Below are 27936 nucleotides of genomic sequence, written 5' to 3'. Positions count from 1 at the left end.
CCCTTCTCAAGTTTCAAGGGCACGTGTCACTATTATGAGAATATTTATATTGTATTATATTAGCGAATAATTTATCTCTTCATGTGTTCGAATATTTTCATATCGTGGCCATTTCAATAATAAATATGGTCAAATTTGATACATTTTGATAAAAAATTAATTTTGTATCTTTAAGTTTATTCTAAAAATATAATATGTTATCTCTCAATTAAAAATGTATGCGACCGACAAATGTTTATTTCGTAAATTAAACAATCGAAAGCAGCTGCAGATTCTATATTATGATATCATATCCTTCCTTCATATCGTCCAAGATCACGACTACCCTATGGCGTGTTTTGTTTCATAAAAAAAAAAATAACAGTTCCGCGTTCGGATTTCTTTATTTCTCTAAAGACATTCGTGCGACAGCGAGAATACCGCAAATAAATCTGCGGTGCCGAAACGCGAGTACGGATATAGAGAGAAATCCTATCTCGAATCTGCTCGGCGTGGCTTTCCCACCGAAATCGGATGGCTGGCTCCCTTCATCTGCCGTTCGACGGCACACTTTTTTTCTCGCGCATGCGATTCGACATGCTCGTTTCGCATCTGCATAGAGATTGGATGGTATATTCTCGATCGAGGGTGCGAAAGCTTAATATTCGTCCATCGGCGAGATTCGGCGGAATTGGATGAAACGAACGATACGAGGTTAACGAAAAGAACGCATCCGCACATGATAGGAGAGAGTCTTTATAATTCTTGATTAAAAGCGATTGAAAAATGCCGAGATAGAGTGTTCCCCTGAGGAATGAATCCATAATCATCGGCCAATTTCCCGTCAATTTAAGATCAAAGATAAGTTTATGATTCTTTTTACATATAATATTTTTCTCCTTTTCACATGTGCAATTTTTATGACATCGAGATCGATATCAATTTTTTTTCTTATAATTGCGAAAATTCACGTATGACAAAAAAATATCTAAAGAATTCTTTTATCAGGGGGATCGTACGTGAAATCGAACAATTATTTTATATCTTTACAGTATTCAATTAAGCCACGTGGGACAATGCAATTGCCGAGGCAATTGCATTACTATCTCTTGAATCTAAACGACCGAAACTGGTCGTTTCTGTAGTTTTTATTTTTGGATAGTTTTGTTCTTAGCATCGAGAGTGATACAATTCCGTTATTTCTTAAGCAAGACACTTCTTTCGGCGGATACTCTTAAAAAAAAAAAAAATATTCAAAGTTTTACTACTGATTTTTTTAGATTAGCTTTTATTCGCAGATTTTGCGGTTCGAACGGTTTACGTGTCGAGCTCTTTCATTGAAGAGATAAAAGTGTATCCATCATATGTCTTTGTACGCGATCCTCTTTAAAACCTCAACAAGATTTTATTTTTAAGATTTCAACCTTTATCATCCAACATTTGTTGCATTGACAATAACAATACGAATTGTCGAATTTAATTTTTTTCTCTTTCAATGTTATTACAGACATCTGTGTTAAAATTAGGGGAGATTAGTGTTGATTTTACTTTAATCAATGTTAAATATAATTAATTAATAAATAATTGTCGTAAATCTTATGTAAAACCTATTTTTATTTTAACAACGTTCATTCGAATAATAGAAATAATCAAAATCGGGAATTGCATTCGTAGCGTCGTCGTTCGATCTTTTGGAGAGGAGCTAGGCGGAAAAACGACTTTACCAAGAATCATCTTTCGATCATGGTACTCTCTCGCTATATACGTAAGAATTTCGATAATGGCGGGACAAGGATCAGAATGATAAATCGGCGTACGGTTGAAACGTGACATCATGCACAGCTGATGTGCACGGTCAAGAGTTTCGCGAAATCTTACGGGCCGCTTTTTATGGATCGATTTTTCCGGACCGGGACGCGCCGCGCCGGAAAATGGAGCACGTTTATCCCCCTCCCTCCCTCCCCACCCACCCCCCTCCTTTCCCTCCTCGCCGTCGTTTCTTCTCACGATTCATCATTTCGCGATCGTTCTTCAATGGATCTCTCTCGACTCGATGGCCTGTCGCATGCGAACGAACAAGAGCCCTGCTGATTCTTTCACGCAAATTTCTTCTATTCCGCGCATCATTTTATCCGACTTTTAACTGTGAATTGTTCAAACAGGAGAATCGAAAAATATGAAATTATTTGACTGAAAACTATCCAGTTATCTTGGCAGAATTATTCTTACGCGAATTACATGATTCCTTGGAAATCAATTTTAGTATTGCAGTAAACAGTGATGAAAACGTGACTCTCGCTGCCCCCCTCCCCTCCCTCTCTCTCTCTCTCTCTCTCTCTCTTTTTCTCTTTATTAATGCTAATTGCCGCTTTTATCTCTTGTACCCTTTCGCGTTTTTTGCATGCTTCATTAAACGCGATTCACTCAACACTATGGCTCGCTACCCACGATTTTGTGCACCAGCAAGTCCGCGCGAGTAATATAATCGACACGTGAGGCGAGCTTTGAGAAGCAAATTGGGAATAATTACAATATATTACATACGACGATTATAATTGCATCCTATTTTATATCAAATATATAATCAAAAGTGTAAACTATTATTATTATTATTATTATTATTATTATATATTCACGCGATTAAATTGTACCGCAAAATTCTCTTTTGCTCGCAGTAAAACAAATTTTACAAACGCACGTTTTTTGCAAAACCGCGCGCATTTTCAATTTTATTATTATATTTTATGCAATAAATAATAACAGGGCGTACATATTGTACAATTTAGCAAGCGTTTCTGATGCAAAGAATCGAAACTTTGCTGCGATAATTGAGCGACGAACACCGCAGCGTTTGCCGCATCGGACTTTCATAACGCGCCTCTGCGTTGGCGTTTTCCATCATGGGAAAAAAAGATGGGGCAAAAAAAAAAAAGAACAACTCAACCTGCCGTTTTCGAGCCAATAAACCGTTGCGCGGAAGTATGTAGGAGTTTGCGCGTTTAAACTGCATCGAACGTGACTGCGTGCGCGGCGAGATGAGGGGTAAAATTGCACGCACACATGTTCGCATATATACGCATGTGCGTTCGCGCGCACATACGTCTATAATTTAACCTCTATCGAATTAATTGCGATCCGTACCCGGCGCAATAGATATTAATTTTTTACCCATCGCGAATACACATACGGTGCCTCGAGGAGAAAGGAAAACGAGATCGTAATAAATCAACCGTGATAAATGGGACTTAAATGTGTAAGTGACTTATTTCTATAACATTATAAAAAAATTTAACGTTATGTACCAAAAAAAAAAAAACAAAGATTACTACTATATTCTTTAAAATATCTTGAGAAAAAATTAATTTAATAGAAATTAAAACACAGAAGCAGTCTATGATATACTATTGAATCTTATAGATTTCATCTTCTTTAAAAATCACATATAAAAATAAAAAAAAAATAGAATCTAATATAAAAAATAATTCATCGATACGATGAAATTGTAGCAGCAGTTTTGTCGTATCGGATATTGGCTAAATTATAGTACACAATATTGATCGCGATAAAACACAAATATATTCAGATTACAAAGCAGTGTCCAAGATAATATTAAAAAAAAAATAATATGCAAAATGCGAAAAGTCATATCTTAAATGTATTCTTATAATTAGAGTGCGTCGAATATACAGAGAAATAAATAATTTCTCCGTCTTTAAATATAGAGAAAACACGTTTTTTTTTTTTTTCTTTATTTCGTTATTTGTAGCTTTCAATTTCTCATCGTATCCATTTTTGCATTCGATTTGATTTTTCCTCTGCCGACAACACACTATCGGCGTGTACTTTTCTTCTCAGAGTGGTTTACAATCTCGTTTTTTTTCACGGAGGCTCGTTTGTACCACGAAAACGAATGCTACCATGTACATGCACATCAATCTTCTCGATTCGAGATACATATATCGTCCGCTCATGTCGAGATTCCTAGTCGGGGGCGGCCTAGCTGGAATTGACGATTTTCGAATCGGTCGAAATTATCGTCGTTTGCTCGGAAAAATCACTGTCACGCGAGCGAGCAAATGGCACGTCATTCCCGCGCTTGTGTATGACACGGAGTGTATCACGTGAAACGTGATCAAATTTATTCCAACCGCGTCCATTGTCGACGAAATTTTACGGTACATTTGTATCTCAAAGAGGTTTAGATTGTGTAAAAGGGAAGTTTATTCCGTTTTCCGTTCAGAGAAACCGGTTTTATCAACGTCGGTTAACTCTTCAACCCTTAGTTTGACTGATTCTCTCCATCTATTTCTAGAAACGAAGCTAAAATTAACCGACGTACATGTGAAACTGTGATACATTTGCAGAGGGGCAAACTTTTTCTTCGTAACTGTAGAGAGTAACAAATAAAATTTCGTCTAGAATAAATAGAGCTTCGGCAGAGAAACCTCTCGGCGGCGGCGCCATTATTCAGGCAACCCGGGGTGGATCCTTACATTCCTGTCCGTGGTATTCCTCGCTAAATTGAATGCTTGCTCGCTCATTATTCAGTTCCCCAAGGAATCGCTGAGATAGCAACCGAAAGAAAGAAGCCGCATCGCGATTGTACGAGTATCCTTCGCCGCCCACCATCCCTTACTACTTTTGCAAATGTGACAGAGAAATAAAATTTGCATACAAACACACACAACATATTCAGGAAAACTATCCCATCAGTAAGGCGCGAAATGTGTGGAAATATAATTTGAAATTAAAAAAAAAAACGATTTTAATATTCTCTCCTGATTATAATTCTTTTCCGGTGATGCTTGCGATCGTAGATATTAATCTATAAATCACGCGGACTCGGACGAAACGGTAAGCAACAACAGCGCTGTAAAAATCGAAATGACACGCGACTGCATAACACCCGTGAAATATCGCCGGTTGGTGAACTCGTTTGTCGGGGGAGGGAGAAAAATTCTTTACGCCCTGTTCGCGACATGAAATATGAAGGACGATACGTGAAACATAAATTATACGCGTTGAGCTTGCGAAACCGAATTTGAAACCGTAGTAGGTTTTTAATTTGTAAATCTTTCCAAGGAAGAGAAATAAAAAATTTTTCAAGTTTCTTCTGTAAACAAGAATATTTACGAATCGACGGATAATTCAAACTGATCATTTATAAAAAGTAAATATCAAATTCTGTGCCGAATAAATATTTTTTCATGAACGAGAGAAGAATAATTTAGAGCGTCCTGAAACTTTCGCGTTACATCTCTATTTTCACATAAAGATATTCTTGAAAATGTCGATACATCTCCGAGTATAAATATTTTACTTGACTCAAAGATACCGACTGACATAAGACACATACTTTCTGAAGACAGAATCGATATGCTTCTTCAGATATTGTGGCAGTAAAAGTGCCTTCATATGCCACCAATGCCTTGAATTTCTACAATACTTGCGAGATGAAGGAAATACCTACAGAGTATTCGCATTCGCGTTTGAACGGCAGATTAGAATATCTCCGAATATTTTTTTTTCGTATTTTCAATAACTTTGCGAAGAGATGCCTGATAAAATCGCGCGACGTGAGAAATAAAAGCCAGATACAGAAAACAGAAAAATAACAGAAAATAACGTCTTATTGTAATTTTGAAAAAAAAAATATATATATATATATAATATTACTTTACAGCGCATCTTTTAAATATATTTGCAATTATATATAACGATAGGATACATTTTCCAAATTGATAGTAAATCGTTAATTTTATGTCTTTTACATTCGTTATCTCTTTCTTCTTTTTTAGTAAATATTCTCTTTCCGACCTTTGTATTTTCCTCAAAAAATCTCGCGTAGACAAAACGATAATTTATATCAGGCATTATGTGATTGATTAAAGCATTCCATTACACATGTGACTACATTGCTATCCTTAAAAGGAAGGGAAGGAAAGGAAGCCACATCTGTTCCTTACAGTTCGTCGGCGTCGAATTCGTTTTCCTTGGACGCGAGACTGTTTATACGTGGCTTCTGTTGCGCTTCCTTCCTTCCCGCGCGACGTCTCCTTTCACTCCGGCCACACTTTTTATACATAAAACATCCCCTTTATCCAAACGGCGGTCGCCGCGGTACATCTCATCTCCTTGTCGCGCATACGTAAAACGCATGCAGCTACACAGCTAAATATATGCGTACTGGACACACCCACGTGTCCGTATATTATAACGTTCGCGAGATAAACTCGTACCCTCATCATTCTCTCGCGATACGGATATTCATGAAAGAAGAGCGACGTGCACTTATCGGCGATGCGCTTCGATGCATTTTAACGAAAGTTCCGAAAACGATACGCTGCGACCTCACGTCAATAATGACACCATCGACATTTTAATGCGAACCTTTCTTCCCTTCCCCCCCCCCTCCCCCTCCCTACCCCTCTTCTTAGCACCATACGATGAAAACAATTTTCTCCGGAAAAACGAGAATGCTGCGAGAGACATAGTGTCTTAAAACCGACAAATTATTTTATCGGGTCGCTTCTTCATCCCCTTTCAAGCTCTTCAAGTTGATTCACTCTAGTCGATCTAGCTAATATATTTATAATAAAATACAATACTAAAATATTATACTCCTCGAATTTTAGACAAGAATTTCTCAGTAAAATTCACTTTACATAATTCACGATGAGAATCGAAGCAGAGTAAATTGTTTACGTATAGTTTGTATTATGAATTGTAAAATAATGTGTGCTGCTTAAAACTCATTTTATACGATCTGGAATTTGCAATAAAATTCAAGATAGAATTTCATATTTATTATATTATGGACGGCATATTTTAATATACAATATATACGAATGTACTTTCTGATTCTCCAAATATGTTTTTATAATAAATAGAATTTTCTTTCAAAAATTATGGATTTATAAATTTATTTGAAAAAGATATATCAAAGTATACGACAGAATATGTTTCAAACTACATATTTGCAAATATCACATATCTAAAAATAAATTGCACGATTATAAATTCCATTTTATCCTGAATTCCATTGCAAATCACAAGTCGTTCAAACTCAATATATATATATATATATATCGTGATATCTCGTTCTAAGAGAAATGCAAAGATAAGCTGTGTATCCTTGTATACGCGTTATTTTATTTCAGCCAATCTTTTTTATCGTTATTCGATTTTCTGATCCGATATTACTCGGATATTAAATAGAGTACGAAATTATCAACGGTAAGGATGGGGAGAAACAATCAATGTTTTTCCGCGATCATGTTTTGCGCAAACTACGTAGCCTGGGAATAAAAACTTTACGCTAAAAGGGCTGCTAATAAAAGGTGTGGTAGGTGTACATTAAACAACGGGGTCGCGCTTTATCAGATATTGGTTTCGTATCGTAAAACGAGAGATCTGCGTATTGCACGGGGGCACGTTCGCGCCCGAGCAGTCTTCTGAATAATGTGTTTGTCAGAGTCGCGAAAAACAGGCGATAAAGTCTACCCACCCGTCATCACGATTCGTTCCGGATAGTTATCAAGATAGTTATTCAAATAGTATTTATAAAAAAAGAGAAATAAATTTCTTTCAACCTGCAAAAAATAGCGTAAACTAATGATAATTCTTATTTGCCCTTAATCTACGAGAGTGATTAGAATGGAGATTGATTAGGCGATTGAAATCGCGCACGCACATTCGTTTTTCATCGCATGTCAAATATATAGGGAGAATAATCACTTTCGATTTAACTTAAATTAATCCAACGACAGTAACGCTATTCTCCGAAAGTGACGCGATCGATCGAGATATCGCGACGGCACGGCCAAAGGGAACGGCGGATATATTCGATTCAACTCACGCTCCTCCGCAGTTTGATTGCAAATCCGCTGTTCAAACATTTAATTAAAACGGAGTGCCCCGTTCAACACTTCCTACTCGATGCTTCAGCGCAAAGCGAGGCTGCGTAGTAAAACAATACTATTGGTTCACGGCCCGCCACTGTTTTATGATATAATCGATCGCTCATAATTGCTGCTGTCGTTGGGCATTAAGCGTGTTATCGAAATGTAATCTCACCGAGGCTTAGACTCTCCTATCCAGAGAGACTCAAGGGTTTGAATATTTATAACGGTTCAACGATATCGAGATTGCCTTGCGCGATTGTTCCCTATGATTTTAATTATCCGGCTAAGTCGATTCATTATGTGTCTAATGATTCCGCTATTAAATCACGTTTGTGTGAGCAATATCATTGAAACGAAGGATTCTTTTTATTTATTAGATTTGAAACGAATGATTAAATAGAGATGTTTGTTTATATATTAATTACGTAATATTAATATCATAATTATTTAATTTTAATACGATAATATTTTAATATTTTAATTATTACAATTTCACATTATAACCGCGCGTATATAATATTTTCAGAGACGAGATAAAACCCGAAAATATGTAATAATAGCTACTGTTCGATAAAAGATTTTGCCGTAATTAATATTAAATTATCGTGGTTGGCGTCGCGTCAAAGCATACTTGGAAATTCGCACAGATGCGTTACTAGATACCACAAATCTGGATGAAATATAACGAAATGCGAGTCGGTATCCCGTGATGATATTTCAAAAGATTTTTGCTCCGCATTATTCCTTTGCTCTCTGCTCTACATTACATTCTTTTCTTTTGCCGAAAAGATCAAACATGTAATATATTAGTCGTCTAATAATAATGATGACTCGATTTAAAAGTAAATGTATACGAACCAATACATTTTACGAAATCATGCTCTTTAATATCGAGATAAAAAATTTATAGATCTCTCATTTTTTAGAAATTTATATTCATATTGGAGGAGAGCCAATTTAAAATATAAAGAATATAAAAAAATGTTTGATATGTTTGATTGAATTTAAAGGATTGAGACGTTTTGGAATAAAATATGATATCTTAAAAGACAGAGAAACAATTTTTAAAAATTTCGTGTTTTGATATTAACTATAAAGCGTCGTTTATTAACAGGAAACGAGAGAATTAAATTTCCGGGCGTTTCGTAACTCTTTGATAGCAAGATCCACACGCAATGACTTATTGTTCTGCTAACAAGCTTAAAATGCAATGAAGTAAAATACAGCGGGCTGATGAATTCTACGAAAGATTACTGAATGCAAAGAGGATGTTGTAAGTTTGTAAATCCAAAGAAGGTACAAGGAGATGAAGTGAAATGGAGGAGTGAGCGTCCGAACTTGAGCCGTTTGTAAAGATATCGAGAGGATCGTAGTTCAAAGCTGTTTCAACAAAATTTCGCTTCCAGTCTTTCTTACTTTACAATCTCACGCGAATTAAATAAAATAATATTTAATAGCTTCTCGAGTGCGTGTGTGTGTGTGTGTGTGTGTTTATGACGAGCGTGGAAAAAGCTTTCTATTCCAAAATAAAAAACCTGCATGATATATGAAGCGCGAAAAAAGAAATAGGGGGCGTAAAGCTGAGTCGATCCAATTGATTTAAAAGCATACATTTCGTAATAATAATATAATATTGTTTATTGTCAAAAGACATTGCATTTTTTTATGTCTCGTCAAAGACCGACAACTGACAGTTCGCGAAAAAACACAACTCTCGACATCACGTTTCTTTGTTTATCTCTCCTCTTTTTCCCAAATAGAGAACATTGCGTGTCATAAAAGAATGTAGTTAATGTAGGATGAGGAACAGATATGGCAGGAAATTAATAGGATCACGACAATATTAATAGCTGTTTCAGATAGTATTTCGAGAATGTCGTTTTTGTGCAAGAATGCTCAGACTTCCGATGCTGTTATTTCATAAGAATGTTAGTTTATTATGTCAGAATGTAAAATATTATCAGTCTTATTTTATTCTGATGAAAATTTCTCGTTTTATTCTGGCTAAGCTAGTTTTCGAAGAAATTTCGAGCATTCTAAATTTCTATTCATCAAAATTTAATAGTCAGCATTATACGCGTGTCAATTATTTGTAACGATCATATATCGATGAATTATTGTTTAAAGCAAATTCAAATTACTCTGAAAATGTTGTAATAGTCTAACAGAGACTATTATTTTCTCATCAGGCTTTCTTGAATTCTATTCGCAATTATCTTAGAGTTATTCTTCAGACGTTCAGAAAGCGACGAAAGTCGCCCTCGTTTTTTTATATTGACAGCAATTTTTCGCTTACAAAGAAGAAATTCCATTTGTTACGGGACAGAACGGCATTCATTTAACCATTCAAGATGACCTTTGAAATTTTTAATTTGCCTTTGTCTTTCTTTCGACGACATTTCTCCTTTTTCTCTGTTTATGCAATAACGAAATTATATGTTTATTATCATCCTCTCGATTGACGTCTAATTTTCAAGCGGAATATAGACAAAAATGAAAACCGTTTGCCAATCATCACTTTGTAATGACGATCCATTTAACGGGAATTGCGTCTGCAACTCGTTAATTAATTATCCTTTATATCACGTTAATAATTTGATAAACGTCTGTCAGCGTCATGTTAACTTTTAAATGCGATTATATCCAGAGTCCATAAAATTTATGGAAGTAAATTTACTTTTCAGGTTTCCTGCAATTTATAATCGTATAATAATATTTCACACAATACATAATTAGAAAATTATTATAAATTTACATTGATAATAATATGAACAAGTATAAGCCTTGAAATTTTGCGATTATATATATGATGCAATGATCTAAATATCTAAATTATATTTTTTATCGATAAATTAAAAGATTATTTTCTATCTTCCTGTGCATATAAATAGATAAGAAACATCCGAATTTACGAGCGATCTTTAATGATTTGGGATATTAAATTAATCGCAATTCTTACAGTACTTTTCGACCAAGTCCATTCATAGATCAAATTTCAAATGCCAGATAATAATCCACGAGCGGTGGCCGTGATTCTTGTACGGAGCAATTGCAGCAATTTGCGGAGTGACATTCTCGAATAGGGCACCATTGGCGGAAAATTCGAGGGTGGCGAATTTACATTCGCTCATAAAACTCGAAGTCCCGGAGGAAATCGGCGGCCAAGTGCTGCCGTCAATTTCGCGAAAACGGAGAGGATCCAAGTCTCGAGAAATTCGTGAGAGAAACCAAGGAAAGCTTAACCGTCATTTTTTCCGCCAAGATAGACAAATGCCAGAGTATGAAAATTCGCTAATTCGTTAATTATTGCATCGATTTCAAATAAATAATTTTCCTATCTATTTGTACCTATTGGCCTTATGAAAAATGAATTTTCATACAATATTTTTAATTTAAAAGAGCTAGTCATCAAAAAATAGTCGTTTCCCTCGAAACCACATCGCGCACCGCCGTTCTCGTCTCTCACAATCAGGAGCAAAACGTCATTTATTTCCATCAATTGTTTTTGCAGCAGCACACGGAAAGTTACAGCAGATGGAGAAACACAAGTTTGAAAAAGACATTATTTTATCGAGAAAACATATGTGTGTGTACGTGAAAATATATATTCCAAATATATTTCGAAGAGAGAAAAATTCGATTTAATCGTTTCTGGTCGTTTCCATATCGATGCGTATGACAGGCAAAGCGTGCATTTCTTCACCGAACACATTTAAACCGAATAACTGCATAGCCTCCCCGCTCGCATTTTCCGGCATTATGCTCGCATTTGTCGCGGAACATCGTTGCATTTGCACTGCGGAATATACATATTTGAGATATGCGGCCGCGAACGTGCACGCACCGATATTACCGAGGCTCCCACCGCACGCAAATCCCCGTAATGCTTCGCGATTTAAAATTGCTTATCATATAGAGCCAGGCATATCACGGCCTCCCCTTTGCCGTATTGAGTTTTTTCAATCGCACTTTGCAACGCGTTAAGATACAGGCAAACGCAATACGTGCTTTCTATTGCCGCGATATTTTAAGTCGCTGAATAGAATGCTTCCGTGTGTATATTCTCGCGAACGATATATAAAGAAAAAGTTTTATATATTATATTATTTATATATTACATTCCACTATAGAATTTATCTAAGTTTTTATAAGAAATAAAATATCGATGTGCGAAATACGATAACATATTTTTTAAAAACAAATTTAATATATAACTTTGATTTTTATTATTTATTAATTTTTATTAATTTTTAACCATTTATGCGACTCGTGCACAACACGCTTTTTTCTTCTACTTTATATAAATTAAAATATTTTCATTTCAACTGTTATATTTAAAATAATGCCAAGGGAGAATCGATCCCGAGCGATCGATGCAGCGCGAAGTAGCGTACAGTAGTAACGGTCAACCCGCGATCAGCCGGCGCGCAGTGGAAACACTCGTGATTAGATCGACCGCTAGTAGTACAGACATCAGCGCGGTCGCGCATGATCGTTAGAAATTATATCTTAACGTAGTATCGCGAATGTTTCTGGCGTCATTATCTGGATAGATACATACTACGGTACCCATAGATCATATATGAACAAATTTCGATAATTTTATTATTGCAGGAAACACACTGTCTCTCTCTTTTTAGCTCTCGTATCTCCCATCTGACATCGCAACGCGTTAAATGGATTTTAACGTAATATTTTCGCGAGACCGTAAACAAATTAAGAATTAAATATATTATCGACATAATCCGACATGATGACGCGTCATCAATGGCCTCTATTCTTCTTCTCGTCACAATTCGCAATTTCACGGTCTAGCGGCCTTTTCTCAAGAAAATTTCCCGCGTCTCGTCGCTTGCGAAGAAAAGGCAGCTGATATATAAGAAAGATGATAGAAAGAATAACGTGATTAAGGACTCGCTGCTATTATACCAATGACACATTATTTGTATCGGCAAACATAACGAATCTCCAAGTTACTGGCTGTTATACAATAAATACTGAAGCGCATCTCGTCGGGTATTATAACACTTCATTATCCCATTTCCACGTGGGAAGGCCAGTGCGTTAATGTCACAAACTCATCTTGACATTAACATCGCGTTATCGTTCCCAAAGTTCTCATATTGCGACAAGTCACGGTGAGTTATGTGACGGAAAATATCATCTTGTTCGCACAAAATAACGCTAGTTACGCTAATTGATCCTAATCGAGCCATATATCATAGATGCCATATTTTTTGCGACAAAATAACGCGCAAATCTATGTAGAGTAAAAATGGACAAAAAAGATGACAGTATTTAAGATTTAAAAAAATATTTACAAGTTAGTTATTTTTCTTTCCTATCGGAATATAAATAATTAAAGTAAAATAATAATTCACTTGATATTAGAAACGATAAGAAAATAATATTTGAAATATAATCACAAACTAAACTATTTAGATAATTATTTTCAATAGCCTGCCTATCATTGATGGTGAGATCGATCCCTATATTGTATAAAATCAATTCTATTATACATACGTGTGATTTAGCGTGCGAAAATCGGCCCGAAAAAAAAGAGATATAGACAGAGAAAGCATGCTCCAAAAAACAAAACGCAATGACGAATCGCTGAACGCCGGGCATTTAGCCGAGTATTCACCGTCGAGCGTACTTCTTCCTACTTTATGGCGTATGACACACACGCGAAAACGAAATAAACGGTTCCCGGAGGGGGCGACGCTCGATTTGCGTTGAGTTGTGAGCATTCTGGTCGCATCATCTTCCATTGCGGTAAAAAAACGCGACGGCAAGCGAGAGAGAGAGAGAGAGAGAGAGAGAGAGAGAGAAAGGAGGAAAGGGGTGTGAGAAGGTAAAATGGATCAAACGGGGTTTGCCAGATTGATATCGCCACCGACGCTCGACGCGCTTTTTTTTTTCCACCCGTCCGAACGAGTTTTCGAGAGTGCCGTCTCGTTATCCATCAGGTCATACGTGCACCGATTGCTTTTATTTATCCACTTCTTTTTTCTCCATCCGTTAGTTAGTCTCATCGTTAACGCTCCGCGCGATTTATTCACAAGTGATGTTTGATGGACGGCCGCGGCCGACAGGGATGCAGAACGATTCGTGAAGCGTAAAAAAAAGTGACACGCAAACTACCTGGATTCATTTTCGTTCGGTACTGGTTTTAAATCGGTCGAAACAAAAGTAACGGTTCTTTTTAGAATTTCATAAGAGAATGATAACCTTTCTTTTCCAAGTAAAATTTTCCCTATTATAAAAGGACAAATTAATCGATAATTAATATACAGTGTATAAATTATAAATTCGCGAACGTGTCTAATTTAAAAAAAAAAATAAATAATAATAATAATAATAATATTCTTGCAAGATAGAGTTTCAGGATTTGTATCCTGCAAGTTTATAGTTTTTATTAGAGACACATTGTCTTATTTGCGATGCGATAGTTATACTCATCGTATTGATAAAATCACCTCCCCGCGCACTTTTGCATGTCAAATAAAAGTAGATGTTTCCCTTTCCACCATTTGCATCGAAACAATTGTTTACATTCGTTTCTTCAAGTTTATTCTTTTTTTTTATTATCAAATCTGAAAACAATGGACGCTTCGAGAAATATGCAAAGGCACTTACTAAACGGACCGTATTGTTACACAATTCTTCTCCGTCCTCAAGAATCGGATACTTAATCACAAGTTTACGCGGAAATTAATAAATCTATTATGTTTGACTGTATAATTTTATATAAAATTGTAAATTTTATATAAAATGAGAAACGTACATCTTAATACTATTATATTAACATAATCCGTGTGACAAGTAGAAGGGATCCGTCGAGTTCGCTGTATATCGTACAATATATGAAGGTTTCAGCGCAACTAAACTACTTAAGCAGTTTCAACATCACGGACTTCCGTCGTCTAGATATCTGCCAAGCTTGTCTTAAACTCCTATCACGTCTTTCGTCTAGATAATTCTATTCTCGATTTCTGCTCCCTCTCCGATTATTAACTCGAGATGCATGACGTTTTATTATAATCTTCCATCATTATTCTGCCGCTTCTAAACGTTCGCGATCTTTTAAAAATAAATTCAATTCCGTTAAATTAATTTAAATCAATGATATAATTACATAAAATTATACATCTTTGCAAAACGTTAAAGAAAATGTTCTGTCTTTGTCCAAATCGGTCTATTGTTTCATTAGAAAAATTATTATTTTTTTCTTTGTACTCGAATTTCACAATGAGAGATCGATAGCTAGATTAAATTCCATTGTCTTTGCAATATTTTTTTTCTCCGTCCATTATTTTGTACATGCGAAATTTTAACACATTGGGCTTCGATCGCTTGCACGATAATTACGGATCACAACGGCCGTCGTAACTCATCGTTTATATCATCGCAGGATGGCGACGATGCAATAATAATAACGATGATGATAAACCATCTTTATCGTTCTGATATGGCTGGAGGTGAAGGAAGTGCTCCGTTTGCGGTATCATCAGTCTCTTGCCAGAGTCATATAACGCGTAGCGTAACTGAATATAATTTATTATTGTGAATTGTGCTCCGTAATTCCCCGTACTAATCCGGAAGAAAGAACGCAATATCCGCGGTGATATGGGATAACAATGTTATATTATTACGATACGAACGCGTCATTAAGTGATTTTCTAACGAATAGCTTCCAAAAGTAGATCACGTCTCGCGATGCATCTCTTTTTACTTCGACTACATACATCGAAATGTCATTGCGGAAGAAAATTTGATATATCGTACAAATTAAAATTAATTTTCCTAAAGCGAATACCGGCGCGCACAATGACACGCGTTGCGAGAGAAATGTAAAATTAATCCCTTTATCTGTATATTTTAGGGACATTTTGGCGCATTCGGAATAAAATAGATAAATTTTTACAACAACGATATAAAAGCTTACAGAGGTCAAAAAATTATATGTATTTCACCGTGTAAATCCGATCCATTATTCTGAACGAAGCGTTTATTAGAGATTTCGCTCGAAAAAATGAATAAATTTATAATTAATGAATAAAATTATAATTAATAATGAATAAAACTCGATGTTTATTAATATTGACATCACGCTTAAAGAAACGAATCGATCGACGCGAAGGCAATTAAAGCGTTGGGCAAACATTCGAGGGAATATGAATAATATAAATTTAATTACGTAGAACACATTTTACCGTTATTTCGCTAAACAGGCGTGACGATAAAACGGGCGATGATAACGCGTTGCCCGATGCGCGACAGTTGGGGGTCAATGAGATCGATAAATTCGCAGCAGCTAAGCACGAGCACTTAAGCTCGTTATCCGGAGGCGTAAGCGCGCCGCTACTTATCGCTTTATCGCATATAAGTAAATTTTCAACGACGGCGACATCCTTCCACCCACAATCAACGAAGTAGTTCGCACTCATGTCGCGTGTCGTTAGCCTCGTCTGTTATTCTGTTGCACTTTTCGGATAAGCGAAACTCTCGCAGGAGGTGGTGCGACGTATCCGCATCGTCGATTCACCCCCTCGTCCTGCCTCCTCCTCCTCTCTCACCCAACTCTCGACCAACCAACGGAAAATGCAACGAATGCACTTCGCGGTGTACATTGCAAAAATCAGCGCGTATGTATGTACACTTCTCTGAATCCCACTCTATATATGATTCAGAGTCTCTCGTGCCCGGGAAAAAGGCGTATGAAAGTTTTATTATATAGAATAATTTTTTTTTTTTGGAGGGGAGATGGGTGGGGGGGAAATGCACTGTTTTTCCTAAAATGAAAAACAAATGTATATTCGAATCCTATATTTCAATATCTGCCAAGAGAGTTTTATTCTTTATTTACAAACTGATTTAAATTTTATCAGTATGAAGATAAAGAATAAAAAGCACAGAGTTAGATGTATTTTTTTCCTTAATATTTCTTCTTTAATTCGATCTCCATGATATAAAAAAAGCAAACCATGCTTTGAGAATCATATCTAACAATCTTCAAAGGAGGAAAAAAAAATGTAGGCTAAAAGTTTTAATAAAATTATAAATAATTGTGTCTAATATTTTAAAAATTCGAGAGAGAGTCCCGGTTTATCTTGACCATCTTTTCCGAAATTTTTCTTAATTCTAATCCATTATATAACTCTATTCTCTTTAATATTTTTCATCCTACATTTTTTTTCCTGAAATAGAAATTTAATCGCAAATCGCGTGGTATGGTGTAGATGTTTTCGAGAAATTCAATTCTTGTCCTCGTTGAATTCTTTCATTCTGTCAAACGATGTCTCGCGTTTTTTTAACGTTATCTACGCATTGGCTCGTATTCGCGTGGTAAGTGCGAGATAAGCAGGAAAACAGTTCTCTATTTTCCAACACCGGATATTCCCACGACTATTTTTTTCCTCCTCCAACTACATTGTCCTCGTTTCAATACGTATCGCCGTCGCGATTACCAGCTCTCAATTTCCGGTTTTAAGCGGTAACTCTCGGAGGCGCGATCGTCTTTCAAAAAGCACTTAAAGGTAAAAACGATAAGGGACAGTGCGATAAGAAAACACTGCTTCTCGCCTCTCTTGTCGGAAGAGGATAGTTTTTTTTTGCCGACGTATGCGGAATAAAAAAAAGGATAAAAAGTTATCAATAAGTTATGGAATCAGCTGCACTCTTGACATCAAGCGCACTTTGTTGTCGGGGCTCAGCTGTTTCCCAAGCGTTCGCGCCAATTATTATCCACTGCTGACACTGGCGAATAATTAACACTCGGATCTTTTTCTGATCATGCCCTCTCTCTCTCTCTCTCTCTATCAAATTTAATAACTCTGATATGAAATTAAAGTTTAGGAGGAAAGATTTAAATCTATAATTTGGCAAGCGCACTTTGGAGGAAATTTAAAGCGAATTTAAAGTGGTATTTATGAATTATTTAGGAATTTAGTCTATATTTCTGTTCATCCTTCAAACACAGGATGTGCTATTATTTTTAATGAATAAGATCGATGACCTCTTTCTTAGAATCGGTAATCCCGACATATCTTTCGCTATCGTACAGGAAGCCGAGCAATCCGTGCGGAAAACTTGCGGCTTGATAAAACTTATTGCGCAAACATAAAAAATGCAGTAAACTGACATCGTGCGTGGTTAATCCGTCCATGGGATATATTTATCTTCATGCATAAGAAAAAAAACGATCAAGATGGCACTCGCGAATTTTTCTTATGCAATAACGATGTTTCGTCTTTCGACTCGCTACCCTCCGCAGTAGTTTAGCACATATTTTTTCACCGTTGCTTTTTATCTCTCTCTCATTCTCTCTCTCTTTATTTCCCTGCCCCCTTTTCCACTTGCGTCTCCAGATTAAATATTCACAAGAGAGGAAAAACGGGGACAATTTTTTCGCCGCGGTGACGAATTTATGCCGCAAATTTCATTTGGTGAGCCATACAGGCGCGCATTCCTGAACAAATAATAATTTGCAGAAAACACACATTTTACAATTATACATTTACAATTTAAAACTGAATCATTTTTTATCTGATTCACTTAGCATGATGCCAGCGATTAAGCACTCGAATTGAGACCGTCATAATTCTCAAACAAATATAAGTTTCCTTTTTATTAAAGAAATATAAAAAAATAGTTTTTATATATACTTTTTACTTCATATTTCTTTAGCTTAATTACGGATTGTGAAAGCCCTCAGCTGAGGGCAAAGAGAATCATTAGATAAAATGTTCGGGAATAAATTCGCCTGTGGAGAATAGTGCATATATCACTTATATGAAGCGAGCTCATCAGGCCGGTCGAGGGCTAAATTAATTCTACGCTGACTATGGAGATTTTCGGGAGAGCAGTTTACCGAATCCCGCGAGACGAAAAATCATCGATGACGAATCGCGCTTTATTTGCGTGCCGCCTTCGTTTACTCGAAACAAGCGGAATCGTGAAACAATTTTGACGCGCTCCGCGACGATTGCCGTGATTAAATCGCTTGCGAATAAACACAGTCGCTTCGCAACTTTAGCTCGTGTATTTATAAATTCAACGCATGTTTATCAGTTACTCATTATTTCGTCATGACTATGCAAATAGCCACGTTTCTCTCCTTTTTTTTTTTTTTTTTTTTTAGAATATCCGTCAAACTCGATATCGATAACTCTGCAATGCAAAATTCCTCGTTGAAGTTATTGCGGAATAAAGTTCCTTCGCAATTCTTTTTCGCTGAAAGATTTCACTTCATGGATTATTCCTTGCTTTTTGCTTTACGAGAATTTCACGCAACGTTTGCATTCTCATATCATTTGACGGTCGTACTCGAAAGGTTCAATAGCAAGAGTGTATCGTCGACGCGGAAATTCTTGGTCCGCAAAGGGAGTTTAATAACTGGAGAGAAGCAGGACCGATATATGAGATAGATAGAAAGAGAGAGAGAGAGAGAGAGAGCAGAATTGGAGGGTTTAATATGTACGACGTCCTCGGGGCGTTATAATCGTCGAGTATCGATCATGCCGAGTACATGACGTAGTCGGTTTCGAGGGAGACTTCCCGTTTGACCAATCAGACTCTGCTAAAGGATCGTATCATACTTGTCGTTTCTGATCGTCCGGCGACCTCGGCTTATGCGCGACCACTCGACGATCGAAATCGGAGAGGATTTTCAATGAGAACGGGTACAGGAATCTCCGAAATTGCATCCGCAATTTGTCCTTGTGCACACGATATATACATTTCATTTAAGAGCCGATCTATTCTAGCAAAATGAAACATAGATGATTTTTAGAAATTTTTTCGAAGAATATTAGAGCATCGATAAAAAAATATATGAAATACCAGAAAGATCAATTTCTAATATTCCTCAACAAAAATTCCTGAAACTCTTCATACTGCTAGAGTAGACACACTGGGCCCTTAAAAAGAAAAAAGAAAAAAAAATGACATACGTGCGATGATCGCACTTTCTCAGTTTTACAGACAAACTTCTACACGGACAAGTGTACATACGTCATATTTCATTCTTCGTATAAAAATTTTTCTTCGTATAAAATCGTATGACGTTTCTTTTTTTTCTTTTTTTTGCCCGGATCCGAGACACGTTGGAAATTGCGCAAAACAATATTGACAGATGAAACATTTGCCGTAATTCTCACTTCGATAACGGGCGCAGATTTATTGGCTATATGTGTGAGCGACGCATGTGTCATTTCGCCGCCGGATAAAATATTCCGGTCGTCGCGAGAGAAGAATCGCAAATGGCACACGACGTCATTGATCATTACTCGCCGCTATATGTCGTACATTACAGCCACATTAACGACTTTTCTGTTTCCTCTGTTTTTCAGAAATATGTCAGCGAAGGATCGACGGTGCGGGACTGCGTGAGTCAGTGCGTGGAGAAAGGTGAGTGCCAAGCTTTCCCCTCCATCCGCGAAATAAATTCACTTATTTTGCAATCGTGAAAAAGAAAAAGAAAGAAAAACAACACGCCCGCGTTACAATCTATCTTCACGAAACTGTTTCGGGATCGCGCTAAATCCACCCTCGTAAATTCCTCGACACCGGGTGGCCGCTAATGGCCATCGGGCCGGTTGTTTCTGCGAAATTTACAGGGGATAAAACGGCGGGTCCTAAAAAATTTGTGAAACCGCGTGTTATCGGTTGCTTTGGGTCGGCGTTTGTTATCCGAAAGGCAGTGGACGCCGACGTCGCGACACCGGATTTGATACCGTTGAATTCCTCTTCCTCGAACCGAGCAACGTCATCGATTTCGGATTTACGCCCGCATCGCGCTCCTTTTCTTCATCCGTCTTCACTCTCGAGAAAGGAGAGGAGAGAAAGAGAAAGAGAGAGAATGAAAGCGTGCGAATCGCTAAAGGTCCCACGGGCGAACTGTGTTATCGGGTCCCGTCGTTTTATTGTTTCGCTATGGATGAAGGCCTTATACTTTTTCTTTCCTCGTATTTTTCCGCCGTATTTTACAGACTTTCGACGGTGCCTGTATATCTCCTTTCTCTTTTTCTCCTGATTTTTTTTTGTCACATCTTGAAACGGAAGCGCCGCGATTAATCTTTGTTCGCTTTTTTTCCTCGTGGTCTTTTTATTAAAAGGATTTTTAGCTGAATTTTGGGTTTATGATTGTCTTAAAAATAATTATTGTTTGTTATCAGAGTTTATATATATATATATTATTCGTTATAACGTGTCATCAGATATAGTTACTCACGAAATTTGATAAAATGTATGAAAAGTTTCATAAAAGCGTTTGAAACCAGAGAGGAGAAAAAAGAGAATTAAAAATATATCGCGAGTCTCTTGTATCTTATTAAAATCTATATTTCTAGAATTCTTTAGCTACTTTCAAGCTTTCAGGTTGCAGCTTCTGTATCCTCGAATTATCTTTTCTTTTCCACACAATTTTGTAATCGTATGCGTAAAATACTAAAATAAAAAAAAAAGGTTTAAAATAATATTTCGATGCGCACCGCACCGAGATCTCAGATCGGCGAATTAAATTGTCGAATGACAACGACTCGGCTGTTTCAGAGGCCTGGAGCACAAGAACGTACTGCTGCCAACAGGACGGCTGCAATTCCGCGCCGTCGTTGACATCGTCGAGCAGCGCGTACTTGGTCCTGGCGATTTCGCTTGCGGTCCTCCTGGTGTGCCGAAGCCTCCGTGGCTAATACGTCGTCCCGCAAGATAGAGGATCCGAGCGTCACATGGAGCCACAATAGGTCCTTCAATCACACAAACTTGCACCGGGGGTTGAGGGGTGTTGAGAATTGCACTTTGCGTCTCAAACGTTTGCGCCAAACGATCGAGGCTTCCTACGAGATAGCGAATCTCGCGAAGACGTCGATAGTCGTCCTTTCTGATCCTTGGATCTTCTCGACAAAAAATCAGAATATGTTCCGTTATTTATTTTACCGAGCACTCTCCGAGATCTCTCTATAGTATCAATGTGTGCTTTCTTCTTTCCGATATCATTCGACGCATACTAAGTTAAAGTTCAGTTGTAGTCTAGTCAAAGTGAGTAATGCATGCCAGTGACGTTTAAAAAAAATTCCGCTGATTTGACGAGATTTGCACAACAGTTATCAATTAGAAATAAGCCTCGTTCACCTGTTGCTTTTATCGACTCACAGAATGATCGAATTTTATTTTAATGAAATAATCGATTTTTTTTCTATTTTTATTTTGATAAAACGCTAGTAGAATATTTCGTAAAGTTGATGTCTCATAAAAACTTTACATTTATTATTCATATTATGCGGATATGGTACTCAAATATTCACTCTTTAAACATCTCGATTTTTGTTACACATTGCACTTCAAAACTCTTTCTCTCCAGGATGTTTTTTTTTTTACATCGAAATTAGAATACTGTAAGATATCGAAAATTCACAATGTAAAAAATATATATATATATAAGTATTCTATTTTAAAATTTAATTTTTTAAGAAAATTTTTATATAGATAGTATTTAAAAACCGTAGAAAATTATAAATAATAAATATAGCATCGTGATTATTTGCAAATATTATTCTTATATATCTACAAATAAATTTACATATTTCCGCTTTTTTTCGCGAATGTTTGTTCTCGCTCGAATTAAGATTGCATTTTCGCACGGCATCCTTATCAAATACAAATCCGAATAACGATACTTTCTCTATTTTATCACATATTAGCTTCTTTTCTAAATGAAAATCACGAAATACGGAGCTTTCTGAAAAATATTTCGATAAAAGAGAATCCCAAAAGAAAAGATGGGCTGCGTACAACGATTCGTCAAAAATAAATAATCGGAATAATAATAATGATATTTAACTCTCGCGATTTAAGAGCGATAAAGAGAATAATCATCATTTTATCGCGCTTATCCGCTTTCGTGCGATCCAATTTTGTAAACGTGCATTTGATCTGTTTCTTTTTGCATTGTTTCATCATTTTTTCGATTTTTTTTTTAAGCAAGATAGTTTTCTCGAATCATCCGAATTAATCGGTCGATCATTCAAAACTGCTCGAATAATTAAATTTTTAAATAAGAGACTTATATTTCAAAATCTTGTTTGAAATATAAAAAATATATATTTAAAAAAAAATAATTTTTTATAATTTCTCTGCTCTAAACGGCAAGAAAAATACGGATGAAAGTGCGGGAAGCACGAAGACATTCTATATATGTATCGTTCTCCGCATCACGATTTTTTATTCTTCGAATTCTCGCCGATCAGCTTTCTGTCGAGGGTGGTCTTCGGATTGAATTTATTCAAAAAGTTTTGGCATCCCATTTTTCGTCGGGCGTTTTATCGACGCTTCTTCCATCCACCCCTTCGGCCTCGTACACGCGAGTTTAATAACATCGGGTTGGCGGACCGGAAAAGGGACGATCGAGGAGTATAGGAGCCGATTTATCAATATTTTAGACGAACGTCACGCGATGTGTTCGAGTTTTATAAATATTTCGACGCATCATGCGCTCCTCTTTCATTATAGATACTGCGCTTTTCTAAGTCACATCCGTGCGAGAATATCTCAATGTGATATTTCACATTATAAATCCATTTTGAAGCTCGGGTGATTCTTTGAAATTCTTTTCATGGAAAAATCACGTTGACAACAATACCCAACACCTGGCCTGCTTAAAAAGATTAAAATGCCCAAGAGATACACACCTTCAAACTAAAATGCAAATAATCTAACAGAAAAAAAAAATGATCTCATCCATATTAAACAATTTTTTTTAAAATGAAGTTTATAACTTTTTAATTTTTAAAATTTTTCATACGCTTTTAAAATATTGAAAATTTTTCAAGAATAAAGCGCGCACTGCGCTTTAAAAACATGACACACGTGAAAAGAGCTGGGACAACTAAAGTTACCGTGATATGTTTTAATAGGTTATTTATGCCCGAAGGTGTCAGGATGTCAATATCGTTTGGGAACATTGCTTTTTCATGGGCATCTTTTAAAAACGGTTAATCCCTGATAATCCTTTTTGACGCCGAGGCGATGTTATCGATTGTACATGATGGTATATCTATGCGAAGCCTCTTCTATTATGGGAAAACGCCATGATAAAAAGGATTTGACCTTTCGCGACCCCATTTTTTTCCATTAGCCTTGCAAAGCCGATTACTGTTCAAAAGATAAACTTTGTTATCTCAAAAGAAGAAAGCACGCAGTGAGAGAAATTTCAAACTCGTTTGCTCGCAAACGTCCGTAGTTTTACGCGATTTTGTGTAAATCAAGAAATATTTCTCGGACGCGAGGAAGAGAGACACTATAAAAATCTAAAAATACGAAAAACGATTTATTATGCATGATAGATCAAAAAAATGGATGTGTTATCTACAGAGAAAATGCGCATTAAGTCTAATCTTGGACTTGTCTGATAAAACAAGTATCTCAGCAATTCATTCTCTTTTTTTTTCCAGCACGCGATTTATTCTTTGACGTCTGTGTAACAAAAGAATTACTTGGTTTTTTTATATTATATTCATAAAACAAAGAGTTGTTTTGTCATTTGATGACAAATAGCAAATAATTCTTTTCGCACATAAGTATCTCAGTTTTGCTTATTTTTTTTTTCTCTTTACGATAGAATTGAGAATATCCCCCACGAGATTGAAATATCTTCATCAAAATTTTGAGATCATGAATCAATTTAACATAAAAACGACACGGATCGACGATGTCCTGACATATCCTATTTTTTTTTAGACAACTCAAAGACGCTTGTGACAATTCGTGATAAGAGAAAGAGAAAGAGAGAGAGAGTGAGAGAGACGAAGAGAAAGCATCGAACGGAAGGAAACTATACGACGTTTTCCGCGCGAAAGACGGTATCGATATATTGGACCATAATCGTTGTCAACGATACGCGTAATTAAAGATTTTGCGAACATTCTGATCGAGCTGGGATACACGCAACAACACAATCGTAGGCAGCAACAATACAAACGGAAATTGTTGCTTCTATCGCTCGACACCTCCTAGCCGTAAGACACTTAAAAAAAAGAAAGAGAGAAAGAACCCAGAAGTGGATTAAAAATAAATTAATAACGTGGTTAACTTACATACAGATAACGTTTAACAGAGAGAAGCACAGTAAGGATAACAATAATGATGTTATTATTATTATTATCATTATTATTATTATTATTATTATTACTACTACTACTATTACTACTATCGCTACTATAATTACCATTATTATGAAATACTGTGCATCACACCGAGCATACATTATAGTACATAGTTACGAACGATTAGGCAAATTGTGAGCACAAGTGGAGTTGTCGATTATTATGTATAACCGCTTTAAGTAGCCTTATAAATTGTAATTAAAGAAAGCGCGGATAATCTATAACACCGAGTGGCGCGAAAGGACACGATGGTGTCCTCGTATATTTCGTGTTTCAAAAGTCCATTAATTAATTCGAGATTTATTTCCAACTAATCATTGAGTTCTCTCTTCTAATTTTTTCAATTTCTTTCAAAACTAATAACATTCCATGTTACTCTGTATGTAATACGAGTTTAGGCCTTTTTCGTTCTATCCATCAGACGTAACGAAGAAGGGATCTCCGTTCAGTCCCTCTTGCGTCACTCGGTACATCAGCGTATATTGGATCATGCGAGCAGGTAGGCACAAGAAACTAAAAGAAAATTCCTAAAATGTAGCGAGATTCATCTTAGCGATAAGCAGCGAGGACGGATATTAATACGAGTAGCGGATAATCTGTCGTTTATTCGCGGGAGAAGCGTCCAACGATACGTCGCCGATGACACGAACATCTGAAAGACATTTCTCTCTCAAGCAGAGAAATGGAAACGCAAAATACTCGGAATATTAAAATAAAAAAATCTCGCGATTGTGAAACGAGTAACGAATAATGAATAATCATTGTTCGTCGCGCAAACGAATATTAAATATTTTTATTCGCACACACACACACACACACACATACAATGAATAATGAATAATCTTATTCGCTATTCGAGGGATCGTACTTTCAAATTGTCGAGCCGCCGCATCTCGATCCACGTCTTTTGGATCTTCGTGTTGCTCGGGGACGAAACAACTAACTAATTCTGTTCTCGCAATTTAGGAACAGATTTATCTAAAGTTAGCATGAATTTAGGATATAACGTTAAAGCTATTTCCCATCTATCGAACGTCGGCCAATCTAAACGTCGATTGTTATTGTTAGAGGTGCGATTACGGAGCTGTAGCCCGGAATTAATCGTCGATGGAGCGCCGACTCGCATCGACTTAGTATAATTAAGTGCACAGAATCGATAATCATCCCCTTCCCCCTCCTCTCCACCGCAAAATCACGCGTATCATGCGGGAATCGCTATTAAAAAAAGGTGCGCGTCGCTTTGATTACATCTTGGAGTTTTTATCTTGAGTCAGTTCAATTCAATTTATTAGCTGCTGATCGAGCATCTGTTTGTCGCGGATTAAACGCCGATACGTTTTGACTTAAAACGCCATGCTCGTCCAAAATACTTTTATAAACTAGGAATATCCAAATCGATCGCACTATATATCACCTGCGAATCCGCCCCCTAACAATTACTTCTCTACGATATTCTTAGAATTCTCCGAATCGATTGCTCGCTACGATCTTCTTTGACTTTGCGACAAGCGATATACTATTTTGTAAAACGTGCAGCCGAATTCTTTTTTCGTAATCTGTACGCGATTCCTTAATTATCGTTTGCGATTTTAATTAAAATCCCGGGACGCGGGAGCCTGTCTCGCAAGAAAAATATGTGCATAAACGCAAATTAATTGAGAAATTGGCTGAGTCACTTGCCAAAATCATTTCTTTCCCAAGGTAATTTCTCGTATTTTGAATACCTCGAATCATCTCGCTCTAAAATTACACAGAGATAGAAACGAAAGAGAGAAAAGTTACACAGACGCGCTGACAGGACGCACAGAAACATCACGGACATTTACACGATAACAGAGATTTCATAGATAATTTCTTAGTACTTTAAGATTTTACTATATATCGCTCGAAAGGAACGCTCGATAATAATTCTTCATCGTTGCAAGCTCTATCAGCTTCTGCCTGCAATAAGATCGTGCGAGGATATCGCTCTATCGGATCACTCGGCCTTTCGATCGCTAACCACAATCAATTTCTATAAGAGACGAATACTTTTGTAATATAAATTGCGTTCACATTATCAAAATATTTACATTGATACCGTATTGATAAAAAAAATGTTGTTGCTTCAATCAAGATTCATTTCATTATAAGCGGAACGATTCTGTCAATTTTATCGACGATATCGAAAAGAAAATATCACGAAATGATACGAACCTGTAAAGCTGTAACTAATGACGACTATTGAGCCGAGTGATCTCTCTGCGCGATAATTTTATTAGAGTTGTATATATTATATATATATATATATATATATATATAATATACACATACATAACAAATATGCATATGTTATATATATTATATGATATTATATTATATGAGAAACTATGTCATATTACATTACATTATACATTATATTATTCAGTTAAGCAGAATCATATGTATGACGAGTTGTATATTTATATTAGACACACACAGACGCAATAATAAAAACTATATATATACATATATATATATATATATATATATATATATATATATATATATATATATTACCCCAAAATACGCGCGATACTCGATGTTCTTTTCCACGAATAACGATGTGACACTCGATAATTAATTCAAGGCACGTCATTCGACTTGAATATCCATTCGCGCCGATCAACTTCCATCATTCGCAGTCGCGAGAGGTGAGCATCGGCGCATTTCCATTTGACTCTCGACTCCCGAAATGCCGAATGTAAGTTGCACACGTTGTTAACATACGGGGATTACCATATGCCACGACGTATTTCCACGATGGCGACGATTATTTACGATTGACGTCGCGTTACATTTTTCAAGCACGGCAAAGTTGAACGAAAGCGCGATATGTCGCCCGGTCGTGATTGATCGTCCACTCGTGAAAC

General features: G+C 36.4%; 1 protein-coding gene across 1 annotated transcript in view; it reads left to right on the top strand.

The window, feature by feature from the left end:
- Nucleotides 1–27504, top strand: part of LOC138934973 (uncharacterized) — a 66677-nt gene extending 39173 nt beyond the window's left edge. The window contains exons 3-4 of the mRNA XM_070299163.1: nt 20237–20294; nt 21438–27504. Coding sequence (XP_070155264.1) covers nt 20237–20294; nt 21438–21577 — 198 coding nt within the window. The 3' untranslated portion in view covers nt 21578–27504. The remainder of the gene's footprint in view (nt 1–20236; nt 20295–21437) is intronic.
- The last annotated feature ends 432 nt before the right edge of the window (nt 27505–27936 follow it).

Source organism: Polyergus mexicanus, unplaced genomic scaffold, assembly GCF_030449975.1.
Source record: "Polyergus mexicanus isolate NDT 795.1 unplaced genomic scaffold, iyPolMexi1.0 SCAF_7, whole genome shotgun sequence".
In the NCBI taxonomy this organism is placed as follows: Eukaryota; Metazoa; Arthropoda; class Insecta; order Hymenoptera; family Formicidae; genus Polyergus; species Polyergus mexicanus.
Note: the sequence above shows the minus strand (reverse complement) of the source record. Positions and strands in the feature narration are given on the sequence as shown.